Genomic DNA, 21,226 nt, shown 5'->3' with positions numbered 1-21,226 from the left:
GATGTGCTGTACAAACAAGGTGCTGCTGCCGTGTCCCCGGGGCAGGATCGCAGAGGATGTCCCTGCAGAGCTGGCTCAGGTGACACAGCCACGGCTCTTTCTAGGAACAGGCTGTTTCCCAGCCAGAGGGAGCCTGCTGGGTGTGCTGGGCTGCTTTGTGTTCCTGCTTCATCCTCCTCCCACCGCCCTGTCTGGCTCAGCAGCACTCTGGAATTTTCAGGGATGCTCTGGTCTTTAGGTGAAGGGGGGAGCACATTGCACTGCTGAGAGAGGAATATTCTCCTGACAGCAGCAGAGCACAGGAGCTGCTCTGGCAGCTCAGGGCAGGGCTGGGCGCTCTGAGTCACTCTGAGCTGGGCTCACAGATGTTCTGTGATCGCTTTTCTCCCCCAAAGAGCAATGGATGCTCTGACCCTCAGCCCTGGCTGCAGTTTCTGGTGTCAGATCATTCCCCCTCTCTGGATTTCCTGTCTTGGTTTGTGTTTAAATGCTTGACAGAAAGAGAGACTTCATGGAGAGGCTTCTGTGGGCAGGATCTGAGCTCCTCCAGGGGCTCTTTGATGTGCTTCTGTCACCTTCTGCACAGCACAGGGATGACAGGAGAGTTTATATTTTCTGTTAAAATTCCCCAGGTCTTTCCCTAATCCCTCTTCTGTTCCTGCTGCTGTGTGAGGGCATTAGTGCTGAGATGAGTAATTTAAGCCTAAGCCCCTTTTCACCTCTAATCTCAAGCCTAAAATTAACGTTCTCCTGCAATTAGGAGTACAATAGGATGTGGAATTAATCCAAAAAGAGACACCTGACTGCCCCATCCTCTGCCCAGGAGGATTTATCAGGGCACACTCCAACCCAGAGGGCTGACAGATCCTGTTTGGTGTTTGAGGACAGCACCCTGAAGTAAAGACATGTGGAGCAATAAGAGTCTGAATCAAACCATGAAGCAGAAAGGAATGACTTGGGTGGAAAATGAATGTATTGAGCTAATGAATCATTTCGAGGCAAAACAAGAAATTAAATGTACGCTGAAAGCTGGCACATTAAGGAAAGGGCTGTGGGTTTTTTATCCATTTTGCATTTCAAAATGCTGAAACAAAGTACATCGGGTGGTGAAATCCCATTAAGAAAATGCTGTGAGCAGGGAAACCAGGATTTGGTTAACAGGAAATGGGGACTGAGCAGATGGGGACTGTGCCATGGGGCAAATGATGGCTGGGGGAAGATTTCTGGGGGAGGAACCGAGGGCAGAGCTCAGCCTGACAGCTCCTGGCAGAGAGGAAAGGAAGGACCAGAACTGGCACAGGATGGAGATTCTGGGTGCTCTGACAGCCTGACAGGAGCATGGAGCTGAGCCAAAGGGAACTGTCAGCTTTTCATTCTGAGAGGAATGTGCTCTGGATCCCAGAATTCCCATTCCAGGACAGCTCCTACCCTGCTCTCCCAGCCAGCTGCAGGTCCCAGGCTCTGGGGAGACCTTTCCACTCAATACCTTGACTTTGTGTACAAAAACATTTAAAGAAATCCTGTGGTGGGACCTGATTATTCCCACTGGCTTAGGTCATGGCGTGGTGACCTTCAGTGAATTTATTGATTATCTCCAGCCTGCAGTGGGGCTGGATGGGCTGGCACCGCTGGGATGTGCTGGGTGTGCTGGTGCTGGATGTGCTGGCACCGCTCGGGGTGGCCTTGGCACGCTGGGGGTGGTGGCACGGCAGGAGCTCGGTGACATCGGTACCGAGGTGACACTGCTGTCCGTGGTGCTGAGCCGCCCTGGCTGTGGATCCTTCCTGATGTTTTTATTCCTGTGTTTATTCATCAAACACGAGCTGGAGCAGCTCTGGACTGGTGGCATTCCCAAAATAAGGAAGGACACACCATCCTTTCCCCTCTCTCCTTTCCCACCCCACCTGCTCACTCAGGTGTTGCCTCCAGCTCAGCTCTCCCCCGGCCTCGCTGAATTCCCTTTTCTGTTTGATATATTGAGAAATCGATGCCAGGAGTGCAAGGAGCTTTTGCTGTCACCTGAAGAGGAAGCATGGGTCACTCAGGGACAGGTGAGGTGCACCTGTCACCTGAAGAGGAAGCGTGGGTCACTCAGGGACAGGTGAGGTGCACCTGCCTGGCCAGGTGAGCAGGAGCTGAGCCCTGCTGGAGGGAGCAGCAGGGAGTTCCTGCTCCATTCCCAGCAGGGCATTCAGGAGGGGACTGAGCTCTGCTGCTTTGTGGCTGAGAGAGCCAAACCTGCTGAGTGTGTTCCCTGGCACGCAGCGCTCACGCTGCTCTGTACACAGAGGAATAAGATAAAATTGCTTCCTCCTCCTCACGCTGCTACCAAAAAACAGCGATGGGGAAAAAAAAATAATCCTTCAGCCCCTGCCCTGCCTGTGCTGATAAGAGCAGTGCAATCCTTTTCTTGACAGAGCCAGGCAAGGCATTTTCATTATTTAGCAAACAAAGCCCTTTCAGAGATTTCTGCATTGTGGACGTTTTCTCGGCGGTTTTGCACCAGATTTGTTGCAGCAGCAAGGCCGGAGAGTTTGCCTCGACTCCCCTCACTACCAAAATAAATGAACAGGGCAGGATTGTTCCACTGAGCAGCCGTGACTGGGGAGAGAAGAAGAAGGAAGGAGATGGTACGCGCCGACAGCTCTAAACTGATTGCGGTGAGGATTGCTATGTATGAGAGAGTTCAGGGGGGAAAGAGGAGGAAGTCACAGAGGCAGCCAAGGCTCGCAGGATGGCAAGAGCCAAGCTGAAGAATTCCCCTTCAGAGAGCAATTCCCATGTCAAAACTGTCCCACCAGGCACGACAGAAGATGTCCACGGGGTGAGCCCCTTGTTACCGAATCGGAGGATGGGATCCATGGGGAGTGATGTCGGACAAAGGTATTGCAGGACTGCAGTGCTGCTGGGGAGCCTGGGTGGGGGAGGCAGCACCTTTTATCTTTTAAATGAGAGGGGAAAGGATTAGTGCCTCCACGGGCTGGAGGGGTGGTGGATGGAATCCTTCGCAGAGCTGCGTTAAAGAACCACGGCAGCTCCAAAGTTGGGTTATGAAATAGGGAGCTGGGGCAGAAGGAAACCAGTTCCTTTAAATTTTTCATAGGTGCTTCTCCATGCTTTCTTCTATGCCTAAAGCATGTCTGAATGGCAGCCTGAGACCGTGGGGCTGCCACACAGCACTGTTAACTTGCACTGCACCTTCCCTGTGCGGTATAAACCCCAGGTTATTTACTCTGCTAACGCACTGTACATCAGCACCATGTTTGTGTGGCAGGAGAGATGCTCGTCCCTCCAGCTGAGCAATAATTTATTTGTAACTGCAATAAAAAAAAAAAAAGCTGCCATAGGAAATGCTGCAGCCTTCCTGCAAGCACAGAGCTGAGTGTAGGGCGAGGAAGGAGCTGTTTTGGAGCTGTTTTTCAGGAGGAGCAGAGCGCTCTGCGCTGCGCTGGGATTTCAGTGATTCAGAAGGAGCCGGGTCCCCTAGTTACGATGAGGATGCAAATGTCACTAATTCAGCTCTTGTTCTGTTCGTTCCATTTTCTGTTCCATCCTTTTCCGCCATCCACCCATCCATGCTGCCTCACCTGTGACTGTGTACTGTATGTCTTCTAGGATTTGGTGCAAACAGCACGGCAGGAAAGCACCTGCTCAGGGGGAATTTGACTTGTTTGGCTTTAGACTGGAACGAATTCGTGCCTCAGCTTCTGCCTCTTGGCATTTCTGGGGGGGTGGCCCCGAGCCAGGAGCAGCAGCTGTGGGAAGCTGAGCAGGGAGTTTGTGCTGGGGAGCACCGGTGTGGCCGGTGCCGTGCCGGGCACATGCTCGGGTCTCCAGGGCTGGGAGCAGATCCTGGCACGCAGAGCGTGTCCCTGTGCCGTGTGCCCGCGCTCCAGATGGCCCCGGTGCCGCGGCTGTGGTGAGCAAACACCGCGGGCTGGCGGGGCGCTGCCTCTGCCGTGCCAGGCAAGGCTCAGAGTGTGGAGAATGGGCACTGTGGGGTTCAATCCCTGCAGCTGCTCTGCTCTGTTTTGGCAGGCTGGGTTTGCTCCCAGTGCTGGTCAGGCTGTTTGTGGTCTGGTTTTGGGTTTTGTTTTTATTGCTGAAAAAAAGGCACCAAAGCTGGACCTGTGCTGGGGGTACCTGAATCTCTTTGGGGCAAGGCTGATTCCTCTCTGTGCTCTTCCAAGTTCTGGTGTTGTCCCCTCAACCTGGTGTGTAGGGGCCAGAAAAATGCAGCTGCAGACTGCTACAAACTCATTCCTCTGCTCAGCAGTGATTAAACAGCCTAGAGGGGCTTCTCCTCTCTGGCATCCAGGGGCTTGGTGGATTCCTGCCCAAGTCCAGGTGGCCAAACCTTCATCCCAGGGCTGATCCTCCTTGTCTTTTGTGGGAGCACAGCATAAAGTAGGGACTCCTGGGTCTGGAGGGCAGCAATTCCAAAAATCACATCATTACGGGTGACCCTCGAGAGAAGGTGGCCCAGGGCTCTTAAAGACCCAATTCCCTGGGTTTCACTGGAATTTTGAGTGATTTGCTGCAGCCCTGTTGTACGAGAGTGCTGCTGTGAGGTAGAGAAGTTGGTGGAACACTCTGACACCCCCGGCAGCGGGCAGAGCCCCAGCTCGAGTGCCTGGATTCTCCTCCTTCCCTGGGCACTGCTTCCCAACAATGAGTTGGCAATTAAGACTGAGATTCCTACACTTGCACTGCTGCAAAGGCAGGAGATGGGTCTGGAAGTGATGAGCAGAGAGTTTGAGGTGCTTCCCAAAGCCAGACTCGAGCAGCATTACTGAGTTAGCAGTGACAGTTGTCCCTGGGAGCTGGGGGTGAATTTTCGGGTGTTGGTGGAAGGAGATGTGTGTTACAGGGTGTGCTCAGGATGCAAATGATTCCTCCTGATGATTGAAGCCAGGGAAATTTATTCTCACCTACTTTATTTACCTCCTTACTCTGAGTCATTGCAGCATCTCAAAGCTTTTAGGGGTTCCCAGTCAAAACAGGAGGAGAGGATTTGAATTCATCTGAGGGAAAAGCACTCCACAGCTTGGGAGTAAAAAGGGGAATTCAGGACTGCCCCTGGGCATCCAGGACAGGGATATTTTCCTGCAGATGGGATGCGACCAGCCCATGTGGAAGTATCCAGAGAGGCTGAGAGTTCTTTCTGTGTGCCAGGGGTTGCTGTGGGATGGGATGGAGCTGGCAGCCTCCTGGCCATGCAGACCTGGGCACTGAGACTCCCCTGGCACCCCATGAGAGTGTCTGGAGCCAGCCAGGACAGGCTCAGTCTTTTCCCTGCCAGCCAGGTTTTTCCTGAGGCAGATTCCTCCCCTGTGCTGGGGGGATTTGGAAGGGAAAGGTGTGAAGGGAAGCAGAGCTCACGGAGCTCTCTGTGCTTGGGAAGGAGCTGCTGGCAGGAGGCAGGACATGCAAACATCTCTGTGGATCCCATTGCACGGTGATCTCCCTGTAGCACCCGAGATGTGGCTTTGAAAACACAAAGCAAGGTTTTTACAAGATAATCACGTCCTGTTTGTGCAGCTCTGCAGGGGAAGCTCTGAGCACTGCCTGTCCTGGGGCACATGGGGCTCTGGGGATTGCAAACGTTCCTGTTTGGGTCTGGTTTGGAGGCTGTGGCCAGGTCCTGGCAGGGCTCTGTGTCCCCTCCCTGCCCCCCTCACCTCCTTCAGTTGTTTGTTGAGCTGTTGATACCAGAATTGTGAACTGCTGAGGTCTGGGAGGAAGATTAGCATTGCAGAAGAGCTGGGCTTGGAGAGACCTGCAGGGCTCTGCTCCAAAGCTGGGCTGCCTTTAAAGCTGTCCCAGCTGGCTCAGGACCAGTCCTGCTGAGTTTTGAACATCTCACTGGGCATTTCTCAGCTCCTTTGGGTTCTGGGTGCTGGGTTTGGTCATTCTCAGGGTGAATCATTTTTCCCTTGCTGCACCTTGTACCTGTTCCCTCTTGTCCCTTGTCCTTTCTGTGTGTCCCAGAGGAGCCTGGCTGCTCCTTTCCTGTTGGGCAGCCCAAGGCAGCAGCTGGATCCTTCCCTCCCTTTCTTCCCTGCACACTCCCACCCCCCAGCCTTGCCTCGTCTCTCAGTTTGAGATATTTTTGGCAGGAATAAATGGGACTCTGCTTCAGCCCTGCTCCAACCAGCAAGGTGGCTGGAGCCTCCTCAGTGGGGAAGAGCAGCTCTGCTAGGCTGAGTTAATGCAGGGTTCTTGGAGCACTCCAGAGAGTGAGGAGTTCACCCCAATGTGTCTAAAATAGAATTTCTGACCGATGGATGTTTGTTCCCCCCAGGGGCAGCGTGGTATTAACAAATAGGATTTGTTAAATGTGGGGTTTTTGCCTGACACAAAGGAACCACAGAGAGGTCCAGTCTGGCCAATGAAACCCTGCAGGCCCTGAGTCCTGGCAGGAGCTCTCCAGGTGATGCTCCCCAGGACACAATTCCCTGCTGAACCATCGCCGTGCTGCGCAATTCCCTCCTGCGGGGACAAGAAATCCATTTATTTATTTTTAACATTTCTTTAACAAAAGCTTTTCCCAGCAAAGACCTTTCAGAGCCCTCTCTCTGCCCTCAGTGAATGCCATGTGCTGGTTTGCTGCCTCAGCTCTGGGTGAGGTGGTTTTGTGCAGGGGAAATGCAGCACCAGGGACATCCCCTGTGTGGGGTTTGCTTTGGGTTCTGCTGCTCCTCTCCTGGCTGGGGATGAGGATTGGCACCAGAAATCCGAGCAGGGCTGAGGCTGGAGGTGTCAGGGTGGTCAGACCTGGCCCCTGCACTGCTCTCTGAGCTGGGGACATCAGTGACACTGTGTGAGGGAGGGCAGGACCAGCAGCGCTGGGGGAGCCTGCACGGGGAAGGAGAATCTGAGGGATCCAACACCTTGTATTTATGAAACACTTTGGCTTTGCTGTGTTTGCTCTGCTGGGCAGCCCTGGCTGGGATGTGGTTTTGGGGGGCACTGATGTGTGCTGCTCTCTGCCCACCCTGGAGCATCTCCCATTCCTGCCCTGGGTCTGTGCCCATGCAGGGCAGGGCATCGCCTCTCCTGCCAGCCTCCTGTGCTTCCCTGGGCTGTTCTGTGCCAGGCCAGGGAGCTGGCACTGCTCAGGCCTCTGGGCATTGCTCTGGGGGTGCTGAGGGTGTTCTCTCACTGCAGGGATGGGCAGGGAGCTCAGGTGTTGGGCATGCAGGGATCCTGATGGTCAGGACACCACCCCAGACCAGGAGCTGCCACCCTCACACCGAGCAGAGCTGTTCATCCCCACAGCAGTGATCCCACTGCAGGCTGCTCGAGCCTGGCTGCTTCTTTCCCTTGCCCCAAACTGCTGGAATGGCCCCAAACTGCTGGAATGGCCCCCAGCTCTGCTCACCTCCCCATTATGGAGCCACTCCTCTGCAGGGCCAGCACTGCCACCCCCATGTGCCCCACAGGGCTCAGCCCTGAGCTCCCTCCACCTTCCCAGTGTGTTTGTGGCTGCTCCTGTGCTCCCCATCTCTCAAACCCCAGCCCCACTCTGGCAGAAAGTGTTTGCCCTGTGGGCACAGGGTGATGCCACCCCCCAGGCTGGGTGCTGGAGGGGAGCAGGCTGAGGTTTGGGAGTGCTGAGCTCTCCTCCCACAGCTCCTGGGAGCTGCCAGCACCGTGAGGATCTGTGCCCTACATAGCCCTGACAGGCAGACACGATCCTCACCTAAGGATGCCACGCTCAGCACTCACTCTTGGGCTTCTGCTCTGGTTATTTTGGGATCCTCGTTGCCATCAGGTCCCATCAGGGCACAGGGATCAGCATTTTCCTCCCCCGGGGGGGTTTTCCTGTGGCATTTCTAAGGGGGCCATGAGGGTCCGTGGGTCTCACATCCCATCCCCAAGCTCACCCACACTCCTTCCCCCACCAGGTTCAGTCACTTGTCAGGGCTGCAGGGACTCGTTTAGCTCATTAGCAAAGGCAAGGAGCTGTGTGTCAGAGCAGCCTGAGCATCTGCAGGGTGTTTTTGTCCAGGCTTGGCAGTGCCTGCTCTCTCCATCTACCTGAAAGCAGCTTGTAGCCAGGTGGGATCCGTCTCTTCTTCCAAGAAACCATCACTGGGACAAGAGGAAATGGCCTCAAGTTGTTCCAGAGGAGATTTAGGTTGGTTTTGGGGCAAAATTTATCCAACTCTGGTATAGATAGAGTCCCCATCCCTGCAGGGATCTGAATGATGTGTGCTTGTGGTGTTTGGGGACATGGCCTGGTGGCGGGCTCGGCACTGGGTGGTGGATTTGATCACCTTAGAGGTGCTTGCCAAGCTCAGTGAATCTGATTGTGGTTGAGGCACAGCTTCCTGGCCAGGCTGGCCCTGGGCTGGGAACAGCTGCTGCAGCTCTGACCCCGCTCCTGCTCCTCTCCAAACTTTGTGTGTTTGAGCTGTGGTGTGGCTTTTGCAGAGGAATGGCAGGGAAATCACTCCTGTGAGCAAAGCAGCAGTGGGGAGGCAGCAGAGCTGCTGAGCTCCTCCTGCTGTGCACAGCTGGCCCTGGGGCACCTCTGCAGCTCTCGGAGTGCCTGGAGCTCTGCTGGCTTTTCCAGCTGCCCACAGCACAGCTGGATGAGTTCCTCCACACCAGGGCTGCTGGAGGCTCAAGCCTTTCCCTGGGGTCATGGCTGCAGAGGGAAGGGAGCTGCCCTGCCCTCCCCTCCCCTCTCCCAGGGCTGGGAGCAGACGTGTGCCTCTTCCTCTCTCTCATTCCCTCTCCCCCTCTTTTCTTTCTTTTTTCATCTCCTCCCATCTGTCCTTCTCACATCAGGCTATTTTGGGCTGAGTTTCTCACTGTCAGCGTGGTGGGAACCGTGGTGCAGCTCCAGTCTCTGGAGGATGAACAGTGCCTTGGGAAGCCTCCCCAGGCTCTTACCTTGCCTGGCTCATCTTCACCCCCCTGCCTTGACCCTGTCCTGAAGGCATTTCGAGATCAGGGTGAAAAGGCATCAAATCCTTCCCAGAGCCAGGGGAGAAAGTCAGATTTAATACCTTTCCACCTCGGTCTTGAAATGCCTCTGAGCCTTGCAAGTGGTTATTAAAGCAGCCTGGAGCCAGGAGTGGTGTTGGCAGGTCATTACTTGTGTCTGTAACTTCCTGAGGCCTCAAGTCAAGACATGAATATTTCTGTTTGTTTGTTTGGCAATGATGGCTGTAAATTGAATGGGAAATGCACCGGCAGCAGTGAATTTTTAATGCTCTCCATTTACCAAAAATTGGGGAGGCAGCGGTGAAGGCGCAGAGTTTGCTGGGAGGGGGCAGCTCCCTGTGTGAGCTGGGCTGAGCTGCTGCTGTGCTTGGCTCTCCCTCTGAGCCCCCTGGAGCTCTTCAAACACAGGGACAGCATTTACCCTGAAAGCACCTGCGTGAGGCACAGCAGATAAATGCCACCCTGACCCCGCAGTGCCCTGGCAGAGCTGGAGGAGAGCTGGGGCTTGGGCTGGCTGGAGAGAAGGGAGCAGGTTCTGCTGCCCCAGTTCTTGGGGTGTGGAGCCCAGGGGTGCTGTGACATCCCTGCCCAGCTCAGGAGGAGCTGGAACCAGAGCTGAGGAGGCAGGGAGAGGTGGAAGGTGCTGCTCAGCCGAGGAGCTGCCTGCAGCATGGGTGGGCAGGTGATTGCTCTCTCTTTTACATAAGCAAGCTTTGTTATGGCTTTGTTCTAATAATAAATGTGCCTTTGTCTCCTCACCTTCTAATAAAACCTTCCCCTTTTGTCAGGGGCTTGAAAGGTGGGGGCAGACCTGTCTCTGAAGCAGCCAAGAAGTTCCTTCCCCCTCTGCTCCTCTCCTTTCTGCCTCCCTTCCCTGCTCTGCTCTTCTGTCTGGGAGATGCTGTTGTGCCAGCCAGCATGGGCAATGGCTGGGCACTGTGGATCATGCTGGGCACTGTGGTTTATTCTGGGCACTGTGGTTCATGTTTGGCACTGTGGTTTTCATGCTGGGCACTGTGGTTCATGCTGGGCACTGTGATTTTCATTCTGGGCACTGTGGATCATGCTGGGCACTGTGGCTCATGTTTGGCACTGTGGTTCATGCTGGGCACTGTGGCTCATGCTGGGCACTGTGGTTCATGTTTGGCACTGTGGTTTTCATGCTGGGCACTGTGGCTCATTCTGGGCACTGTTGTTCATGTTTGGCACTGTGGTTCATGCTGGGCACTGTGGTTCATGTTTGGCACTGTGGTTTCCATGCTGGGCACTGTGGTTCATGCTGGGCACTGTGGTTTATTCTGGGCACTGTGGTTCATGCTGGGCACTGTGGTTCATGTTTGTTTGGCACTGTGGTTCATGTTTGGCACTGTGGTTCATTCTGGGCACTGTGGTTCATCCTGGGCACTGTGGTTCATGTTTGGCACTGTGGTTCTCATCCTGGGCACTGTGGTTTCCATGCTGGGCACTGTGGTTTCCATGCTGGGCACTGTGGTTTCCATGCTGGGCACTGTGGTTCATGCTGGGCACTGTGGCTCATGTTTGGCACTGTGGTTCATGCTGGGCACTGTGGTTCATGCTGGGCACTGTGGTTCATGTTTGGCACTGTGGTTCATGCTGGGCACTGTGGTTCATGCTGGGCACTGTGGTTCATGTTTGTTGGGCACTGTGGTTCATCCTGGGCACTGTGGTTTCCATGCTGGGCACTGTGGTTCATGCTGGGCACTGTGGTTCATGTTTGGCACTGTGGTTCATGCTGGGCACTGTGGTTCATGTTTGGCACTGTGGTTCTCATTCTGGGCACTGTGGTTTTCATTCTGGGCACTGTGGTTCATGCTGGGCACTGTGGTTCATGTTTGGCACTGTGGTTCATGCTGGGCACTGTGGTTCATGCTGGGCACTGTGGTTCATGTTTGGCACTGTGGTTTTCATTCTGGGCGCTGTGGTTCATGTTTGGGACTGTGGTTTTCATGCTGGGCACTGTGGCTCATGTTTGGCACTGTGGTTCATGTTTGGCACTGTGGTTCATGCTGGGCACTGTGGTTTTCATGCTGGGCACTGTGGTTCTCATTCTGGGCACTGTGGTTCATGCTGGGCACTGTGGTTCATGCTGGGCACTGTGGTTCATGTTTGGCACTGTGGTTTTCATGCTGGGCACTGTGGTTCATGTTTGTTGGGCACTGTGGTTCATGCTGGGCACTGTGGTTTTCATTCTGGGCACTGTGGTTCTCATACTGGACACTGTGGCTCATGTTTGGCACTGTGGTTTATTCTGGGCAGCATGGTTCATCCTGGGCACTGTGGTTCATGCTGGGCACTGTGGTTTTCATGCTGGCTCATGCTGGGCACTGTGGCTCATGCTGGGCACTGTGGTTCGTGTTGGGCACTGTGGTTCATGTTTGGCACTGTGGTTCATGCTGGGCACTGTGGTTCATGTTTGTTGGGCACTGTGGTTCATACTGGGCACTGTGGCTCATGTTTGGCACTGTGGTTCATGCTGGGCACTGTGGTTTTCATGCTGGGCACTGTGGTTCATGTTTGGCACTGTGGTTCATGCTGGGCACTGTGGTTCATACTGGGCACTGTGGTTCATGCTGGGCACTGTGGTTCATACTGGGCACTGTGGTTCATGTTTGGCACTGTGGTTCATGTTTGTTTGGCACTGTGGTTCATGTTTGGCACTGTGGTTCATTCTGGGCACTGTGGTTCATGTTTGGCACTGTGGTTCGTGTTTGTTGGGCACTGTGGTTCATGCTGGGCACTGTGGTTCATACTGGGCACTGTGGTTCATGCTGGGCACTGTGGTTCATGTTTGGCACTGTGGTTCGTGTTTGTTGGGCACTGTGGTTCATGCTGGGCACTGTGGTTCATACTGGGCACTGTGGTTCATGCTGGGCACTGTGGTTCATGCTGGGCACTGTGGTTCATGTTTGGCACTGTGGTTTTCATGCTGGGCACTGTGGTTCATGCTGGGCACTGTGGTTTATTCTGGGCACTGTTGTTCATGTTTGGCACTGTGGTTCATGCTGGGCACTGTGGTTTTCATGCTGGGCACTGTGGTTCATGCTGGGCACTGTGGTTCATGTTTGGCACTGTGGTTCATGTTTGGCACTGTGGCTCATGCTGGGCACTGTGGTTCATGCTGGGCACTGTGGTTCATCCTGGGCACTGTGGTTTTTATGCTGGGCACTGTGGTTCATCCTGGGCACTGTGTTTCATATTTGGCACTGTGGTTCTTGCCTGGCAGCACCAGGACAAGGAGCCCCAGCTTGCCCTGGCTGGGGACAGCTCTGCCCTCCCAGCCCTGGATCCTGCAGGGGATCAAAGTCCTTCCCTGGCTGTGCTGTTTTCCATGGGAATGGGATGAGCTGAGCTTTGTCTGCTCTCCTGGAGCCAGACCTGGAGGAAATAAAAAGGTCAATTTGAAGTAGATTATCTAAAACACATTAAAAGCCAGCGTAACCTTTCTGACTCCATTAAGTGGCTTTAGTTCTGTACATTGTAAATCACTGCTAAAGTGTTTTTGGGGTCTGGGAAACGGCTGTTCTCCAGATGAGATTTGGAATGATTTTTAGTTTTCTTAGAGAAATCTCCATATTTTCTCAGCAGTTGGAGTGCTGGTGAGAATTTGGGTGCCTGGAGAGGTTTCAGTGAGATACCTCAAATCACTTCTTCCCTCTGTGACCAGCACAACAAAGTTCACTCATTTGGGAGCCCAAAGCACCTTTTTGTAACCAAAAAAGGGATTATTTTATTGCTTTTTATTGCTTTAACCACACCTCAGAGTGGGGAGGTTTATGTCTGGAATCTCTTTTGTGGTGCCTCCATGTGAGTGAGGTGTTTATTCTCCTCCTGAGCCCGTGGCTTTGGGGAGGGAATCCTGGAATCTCCCTGGCTCACCCCAGTCCTGCAGGACCCCTCTGCCCTGGGTGCTTTTGTGCCTTTGCTGTTTGGCTTTCAGGAGGGTTGTTCTGCAGCTGGAATTAGCTCCTGCTCCTCCTCTCCTCCCGGCTGCCAGCTGGCACCAGATTAGGAGAAAACCAAATCATTTGCTGGTTCTTTCCCCATAAACATCTCTGTGAGGCACCAAAGGCCCCTGCTCAAAACCAAACAGAGGCAGAGGGGCTGGAGCAGCCCCTGCTGCTAACGTGGGATAATCCAATTTAGCTGGAGGGAGCCTGAGCTGGCAGGCTCCTTCCTGAGGCTCTGCAGCTGGAGAAAATCTGGGATGCTGGGCAGGAATAAATGCCAGGCTGGAGAGCCACCCCAGGGCTTGTTCTTGCTGTGAGAGGTGGCACAAGAAACCACTCTGGTGTGAATTTACTTAATGGTCCGGGAGAAAGGGGAAGGTGGCAGAGAAGAAAAGGCTCTGGGGAGATCTTAGAGCATCCTCCAGTAGCTAAAGGGGCTCCAAAAGAGCTGGGAAGGACTTTGGATAAGGGTCTGGAACGACAGGATGAGGGGGAATGGCTTCCCACTGACAGAAAGCAGGGCTAGATTAAATATTTGGGATAAATCCTTCCCTGTGAGGGTGGGAAGGCCATTCCCATCACTGGGAATGTCCAAAGCCAGGCTGGACAGGGCTTGGAGCAAGCTGGGATAGAGGAATGAGCAATGAGCTCCTCCCCAGCCTCTGCACAGACCAGAGCAGCAGCAAAATAAATCCTGTCCCAGGGAGGCTGCTCCTCGCAGCTGAGGGATGGAGCAGCTTCCTTTGGGCTCCCATTTCTGCTGAAATGTGAATTTATTGCTTTTATTTCATTTGAACTGTGCTGGAGTGCTGCGGACTCGTAAAGCAAAACGCAAGAAAAATCTTTATGGGCTGCAGCAGCCCCGTTGGCTTTGGTTTTATTTCTCAGTGTCTGTGGCTCACAGTAAATAAGGAAAGGAGAGAGGGCACTGCAGGAACAGGGAAGGGCTCAGGTAAAGATGGGGATCAGGGCCATCCCTGGGGTGTCCTGATGACAGCATCATTTCCACAGGGGGATTTTTTACCTTGCTGTAATTGCTGTGTTTGGTAGCCCTGTGCTGTCTGTCTGTCTGTCTGTCTGTGGGATGTACAGTACACCAGCACAGGCCCTTTGCCTCTCACCCACTCTTGTTTTCTCTGTGTTCTTCCTCCCTTTGCCTTGAGCCCCTCATCACCCTCATCACTCCTCTCTGTTATTTGATTCAATTTTTGGTTTATTATCCTATTTTCTTTTCCCTTCTCTGCTCATCACTGGTGCCTGTAAAACCAGCCCAGGAGAGGCACAATGCTGAGTTCCTGAAAGCACCAATCCATCAAAGTCCCATTTCTGCACCAAGTGTGGCACCAATTAGGGACAGAGCAGCGACTCATTTAAAAATAAAAAAAAGGGAATAAAACTGGCATAAAACATGTTTTTATCCACGGAGCTGAGTCCTTGAAGGGGCTGTGATTGGCAAAGCCACCAGAGCATCGCTGGGAGCTGAGCAGGGACCTGTCCCAGCGTGGTGTCACCTTGGGTGGCCTCTTGTCCCTGTGGCACTGCCATCCCAGGGGGACATTCCTGCTTTGGAGCCAGGCTCCCAGAGCTGTGCATTCCCTCACCCTGTGTGCTGCTCTCGCCCTTAGGGCTCACGCCGAGGATTTCAGCGTGGATTCCTCCTTCTCACAGTAAGTTCTGTGCGTGTCCCGGTGCCGTGGGGAGGGACAGGGGGAAAAGCCAACCCTGCTCTCTCCAGGGGGCAAAATCCCCTTGGAATTTGGGGTGAGCTGAGTTTTTGGGTGTACCTGCTGCTGAGAATGATGTTAGCTTGGGTGGTGCATCCATGGAAGTGTTCCAGGCCAGGCTGGATGAGGTTTGGAACAACCCCCAACAATTCTGGTTGGAATTGTCCCTGCCCATGGCTGAAACCAGATTTAAAGGTCCCTTCCAACCCCATCCCGTCTGTGGTTCCATGATTTTCCTGCTTTTAAGGGAGCAGATAAAGCACGAGATTTGTCCTTCTCTGCTCTTCACCAAGGAATTGTTCATGGGAGCAGCAAATCCCTCAACATTTCCCACCATGGGGAGGATTCTCTGCTCCCAGGGACAGACAAGTTTCTTGAGGAAGAATTGATAGCAGCAAATTGGCAATTATCCATTAACGATGAGCTCCGTGCACAGCCCTAATTAAACAATGCAGATTCATCAGCACAGGCAATTAAAGGAGCAGACTCCTGAGTGTCAGCCTCCAGTGTTGCAAAACAAATAGGCCAGAGGGAACACAGCCTGTCATCCCATTGCTGCTTCCCTTTGGGGTTTAAACCTTTGTGGAAGTATCATTATTTTGTTGAGCAGGTCCAGCTATCCAAACCTTGGATGGGAGATGCTGCTCCATCCTGGAAATGCCCCCTTGGATGGGGCTTGGAGCACCCTGGGGTGCTGGAAGGTGTCCCTGCTCACAGGATCAGCTTTGAGGTCCTTCCAGCCCCAAATATTCTGTTATCTACAACTTGAACCCCTTGAGTGTGTCCCTGTTCCCTGCAGTGCTTGGTTTGGTGCTTGGGAATGAGCTCTGCTGAGCACAGCTGGAGAGGGATTACAGCTTTGGTGCCTTCAGGGAATGAGGAGTCGATAAAAATCCCATTTCCATTGCAATGGCCTCCCTAATAAAAAATTACATATATATTTATATATGAACTAAAAGTCAAGCAGGAGATCTCTTCAGGCCCAAGAATCCCTTCCTGCAGTCGGTGTCAGCCCCTGTCCCACGAGGGTCTGTGGGATGACTTCAGGGCATGGTGAAGATAAATGGCCCTGGAGGCCAAACCTGCTCTTGGGCAGGGCTTTTCCTGTAGAGAGGGCTTGGAATTTGCTTTTCATCCCCAAAAATAAAACTGCAGCAGTACTGCTGGAGCCAGGATGACATTACCTGCACCCAGCTGGGTTTAATTTGCTGCAGAGTGGTTGGCAATATCAATTCTTTCTCTGGGCAAAAAAAAAATCACACTTCATAATAAAATAGGAGATTTTATTTCTGATTGATTCCCATGGTAAATGCATGAAACCTTGAAGAAATGAGTCTTTGGGCCTGAGGGGCAGGATGTGCCCCAGCCTCCTGGCTCCCTGGGCAGTGTTTATTGATGTGGGACTCGATTCTGCTGTTGTGGTCTGTGATGAGCCTGTGCTGTGCCAGGGAAACTTATTCCTGGTGCTGCGGGGGCCAGGAGGGACAGCTGCCTGTGCACAGGGCTGTGACAGTGCCATGGTGGCTGTGATGGTGGCACAGGGCTGTGACAGTGCCATGGTGGCTGTGACAGTGCCATGGTCACTCTGACAGTGCCACAGTGGCTGTGACAGTGTCATGGTGGCTGTGATGGTGACATGGTGGCTGTGCCATGGTGGCTGTGCCATGGTGGCTGTGACAGTGCCATGGTGGCTGTGATGGTGACATGGTGGCTGTGCCATGGTGGCAGTGCCATGGTGGCTGTGACAGTGCCATGGTGGCTGTGCCATGGTGGCTGTGCCATGGTGGCTGTGACAGCGCCATGGTGGCTGTGCCATGGTGGCTGTGATGGTGACATGGTGACTGTGCCATGGGGCTGTGCCATGGTGGCTGTGATGGTGGCAGGGTGGCTGTGCCATGGTGGCTGTGACAGTGCCTGTCACACACCAATGTGGGACCTGCTGAACACCTCGGGGTCTGCTGTGATCTCTGAGAATCTCTGGGATTCTGGTATGAGGGGGGAGCAGCTTCAGTGTTGCACCTGCTAAGGGATGTGGGGTGAGAAAATCCATGATTTTCCAGTGGGCAGGTTTGCCCTGTTTGCCATTCTTGGCCTTTTGGACCTGCCAGCGGTGTCCCCAGTGCTCTCCTGTTCCTCCCTCAGGACCTGAAATCCCCCTGAGAGATCCCTGCCCTTCCCTCTGTGGATCAGCAGCCTTGCCTTGGGGGGCTCTGCCCCCAAAATCTGGACAGACAGACTTCCCTCCCCAGCTGGTTTGTGCTTTCCTGCTAAAGACGTGCCCGAGGTTTGCTGGAGGAGCTGCAGCAGTGGCAGAGCCCCGCGGGTGCTCGGTGATGCTCTGACATTGCCAGGGCAGCGTGTCCTGCTGCCCTGGGCTGGTGGGACAGCATCAGCCCTGCTGGGAGCGCTGAATCCAAGCATCCCCCGGCCCGTGAGGGACCTGGTGTGGCAGGAGAAGCCCCTGGACCCGATTCCCCCCGCCCTGAAGCCGTGCAGCACTGCCGAAACCACAGCCTTGAGTAATTGTTCAATTACTGCTCATTGAGCGTGGGGGCAGCTCCTTCCCTGGCCCTGCCTTTGGCAGGCACCCAGGCTGTCTGTGTGCACAGCTGTGCAGCTATTCACATCCCATTCCATTTCACTCCCATTCCCATTCCATTCCTGTTCCATTCCATTGGCATTCCCGTTCCTGTTCCCGTTCCCAATCCCATTCCCATTGCACTCTGATTCCCGTTCCCATTCCCATTCCATTCCCAATCCCATTTCCACTTCACTCCTGTTCCCATTCCACTCCCATTCCCATTCCCCATTCCCATTCCATTCCCATTTCACTCCTGTTCCTATTCCCATTCTTGTTCCCATTCCATTGCCATTCTCATTCCCAATCCCATTCCCGTTCCCATTCCTGTTCCCGTTCCCATTCCTGTTCCCGTTCCCATTCCTGTTCCCATTCCCATTCTATTCCCATCCCCATTCCCCCATTCCCATTTCACTCCCATTCCTATTCCCATTCCATTCTCATTCCCATTTCATTCCCATTCCCATTCCCATTTGACTCCCATTCCCATTCCCATTCTATTCCCATCCCCATTCCCCCATTCCCATTTCACTCCCATTCCATTCCATTCCATTCCCATTCTATTCCCATTCCCACTCCATTCCTGTTCCCATTCCCATTTCACTCCCACTCCCATTCACATTCCCTTCCATTGCCATTCTCATTCCCATTCCATTCCCATTCCCATTCTATTCCCATTCCTGTTCCCATTCCTATTCCCATTCCCATTTCACCCCCATTCCCATTCCTATTCCCATTTTACTCCCATTCCCATTTCACTCCCATTCCCATTTCACTCCCATTCCCATTTCACTCCCATTCCCATTCCCTTCCATTCCCGTTCCATTCCCATTCCCAAGCCCCGCTCTGGGAGCTGGGCTGGGCAGGGCTGGAGCTGTCCCTGTCTTCTGGGAGCATGGCAGGGGCACTGAGCTCGCCCTGTGCCATCCCTGTCACTGGAGATTCTGTGTCCAAACACCCTTTACCGTCAGGAAAATGGTGAGGGAAAAAGTAAAAACATCCCAGAGGGAATCAGGAGGGCTGGAGCTGTCTGGGTACTTTGTGAAGCTGCCATCAGCAGGTACCTGAGCTCATCCTGGCAGCTTTTGTGCTTTATCTGGGGAGGATTTTGGCTCTGCTCAGGTTCCAGCTGGCGCTGGCTGCTCCTGGCTGTGGCACGGTGCCTCCAGAGCATCCTGCACAGCCTCTGCTGCTGGGAGAGGAAATGCTGCAGAGCTGCAGTGCCAGCCTGCTCCTCACCTTCCTCTGAGATGTGTCTGGTAACCACAGCCCATCCCCATCTGGGCCTGCAGCACATTTCTGTAATTCCAGCATTTCTTATGTGTTTGGTGCAGGTGGGTTTGCATGGAGGGTGCAGAGCTGTTCTCTGGGCTCAGCCGGGGTGGAGGGGTGAGGTGGGGTCTCACTTGAGCTGCCTTGGCAGATTGCAGAGATTTCTGGGGTTTTGCTGGTTTTTTGGGTATTTTCTCCCCCCAGAAAAATTCTGAAGTCTTGATTGCATCCTGTTACATGATGGGAGAAATTCCTTGAGAAGCTTTCTGGGACAATAAATGGTTTAAATTGTTTTGATTTAAGGTCCCTTCCAACCCAACCCAACCCACCCTGGGATTCCATGCACACCAGCTGAAGTGTGAGGGAAAGGAATGGGGCCATGGGGAGAGGCTGAGGGTTTTTTCCCTGCCAAGAGCCTTATTTATTTGAAGACATGCTTCTCATGGCATGAAGTGTCTGATATAAAATACAACAAAACCGCCCTGGGGAGCCGAGTTCTTCTCAGAAAGGAGCAGAGGGCTCTGGGGTGGGGCTGGCAGCTCCCTGCCTTGGCTGGCTGCTGGATTTTGGGGCTGTCTCAGCTTCCAGGCCGAGCCCAGGGACTGTCAGGGGTTGTGGGGATCAGAGGAGCTGCCTGTGCCCACTGCCCATCTCTCCATCCCTGTTTGGGTTCATATTTTCTGTGTTTTCCTCCTTTGTAAGAGAACTGTCCCAGCTCTCTGGGGAAATTGGAGCAGGGGCTGTGCTCCTCAGTGTTTATTTTAATGCCAGTGAGCTGCAATGTGCTCATCCTGACCTTTCATCTTGCACTTTTCTGAACAAACTATTGTGTCTTCTTTTGGGAACTCATCATCTTACGACAAATTGCCTCTAATCTTAGATTAATAAAGCACAATAAATAACGGAGCGGAGAAAACGAACTCGCTCAGGCATTATGAAGTGCATAATAGCAGTAATTACATTTCCAAGCTGAGGGTTTGTAACTGAACTTGTAGCAGGATCCTTGTTTGCATGGCCCAGGGGGGTTCAGCGGGGGCGAGGGGTGGGGAGCTGTGGCTACCTGTGGAGCTGGTGATGCTTGGAGTGGCCTGGGATGGGCTGGACCAGGATGATTGGACAGTGGGGAGGATGCTGATGGTGGGGAGGATGCTCTAGGTGGGAAGGATGCTGATGGTGGGAAGGATTCTCCAGGTATGAAGGATACTGATGGTGGGAAGGATGCTCCATGTGGGAAAGATGTTCCAGGTAGGAAGGATGCTACAGGTGGGAAGGATTCTCCACGTGGGAAGGATGCTGATGTTGGGAAGGATTCTCCAGGTGGAAAGGATGCTCCAGGTGGGAAGGATGCTGATGGTGGGAAGGATACCCCAGGTATGAAGGATGCTGCAGATGGGAAGGATGCTGATGGTGGGAAGGATGCTGCAGGTAGGAAGGATTCTCCAGGTGGGAAGGATGCTGCAGGTAGGAAGGGTGCTCCAGGTAGGAAGGATGCTGCAGATGGGAAGGATGCTGATGTTGGGAAGGATGCCCCAGGTGGGAAGGGTGCTGATGGTGGGAAGGATTCTCCACGTGGGAAGGATGCTGCAGGTGAGGATGATGCCCCAGGCAGGAAGGATGCTGCAGGCAGGAAGGATGCTGATGGTAGGGATGATGCTGATGATGAGAAGGATTCCCCAGGTGGGAAGGATTCTCCAGATAGGAAGGATGCTGATGTTGGGAAGGATACTGATGTTGGGAAAGATGCCCCAGGTGAGAAGGATGCTGATGGTGGGAAGGATTCTCCATGTGGGAAGGATGCTGATGGTGGGAAGGATGCCCCAAGCGGGAAGGATGCTGCAGGTAGGAAGGATACTGATGGTAGGGATGATGCTGATGATGAGAAGGATTCCCCAGGTGGGAAGGATGCCCCAGATAGGAAGGATGCTGATGGTGGGAAGGATGTCCCAGGTGGGAAGGATTCTCTAGGTATGAAGGATGCTGATGGTGGGAAGGATGCTGATGTTGGGAAGGATTCTCTAGGTATGAAGGGTGCTGATGGTGGGAAGGATGCTGATGGTGGGAAGGATTCTCCAGATGGGAAGGATGCTGAAGGTGGGAAGGATGCTGATGTTGGGAAGAATGCTGATGTTGGGAAGGATGCTGATGTTGGGAAGGATGCCCAGCCATAGCAGCAGGGAGGGGACACTTTGAACCCCCCACCCTGGCTGAGCTGCTGCGAAGGCAGAGCTGTCAGGGCGTGTTTTGGGGTGGCAATGATGCAGTCAGAGTTTAGCTGGATTTTTATTTCCACTTAACTTCCTGACAATGAAATTAAAGGGTAGGTTTTACATGATCTCATCTCCTTCCCTCAGCTGGAAATGGAGCAGGAGCTGTCACACTTTGGGATGGTGCTGCTGCCTCATTCAGCTCTGGGGTGTTGGGTTCACCTGCAGAGTGGGACCCCCAAAAAGATCTGGGGCTCAGCCTTGGCAGGTTGTCTGCACAGGAACGTGTTCCTTCCACATTCTTTCATTTCTCCATCTCTTTGCAGTGTTAAACACCCTGTTCCCTTCAGCCAAGACATGGCTTTTTGTTGCTTTGTTGTTTTTGCAGTGTTCCTCCTTCCTGCAGCCATCAGGATGGATGAATACGTGGGCTACTTCATCATAAAAAGTTAGATCTAATAATTCAGTCCTTTTATCCATCAGCAATTACAGTCATTGTCTCGAGGTGGGCCACAGCTCTAC

At 53.4% G+C, this 21,226-nt stretch overlaps 1 protein-coding gene across 12 annotated transcripts in view; it reads left to right on the top strand.

Moving 5' to 3' along the window:
- Window positions 1–21,226, top strand: part of KCNT1 (potassium sodium-activated channel subfamily T member 1) — a 78,523-nt gene that overhangs the window by 33,435 nt on the left and 23,862 nt on the right. For 2 of the 12 annotated variants that reach the window (XM_033077386.2, XM_033077384.2), the window contains exons 1-2: window positions 2,274–2,883; window positions 14,552–14,593. The exons of 6 other annotated variants lie outside the window; for them this stretch is intronic. In XM_033077386.2, coding sequence (XP_032933277.1) covers window positions 2,735–2,883; window positions 14,552–14,593 — 191 coding nt within the window. In that variant the 5' untranslated portion in view covers window positions 2,274–2,734. Of the gene's footprint in view, window positions 1–2,273; window positions 2,884–14,551; window positions 14,594–21,226 lie in introns of those variants that run through there. 4 more of the 12 variants (XM_033077387.2, XM_033077389.1, XM_033077390.1 and 1 more) reach the window with 4 other exon arrangements.

The sequence above is a fragment of the Catharus ustulatus genome, chromosome 21 (genome assembly GCF_009819885.2).
Source record: "Catharus ustulatus isolate bCatUst1 chromosome 21, bCatUst1.pri.v2, whole genome shotgun sequence".
Taxonomy (NCBI): domain Eukaryota; kingdom Metazoa; phylum Chordata; class Aves; order Passeriformes; family Turdidae; genus Catharus; species Catharus ustulatus.
Note: the sequence above shows the minus strand (reverse complement) of the source record. Positions and strands in the feature narration are given on the sequence as shown.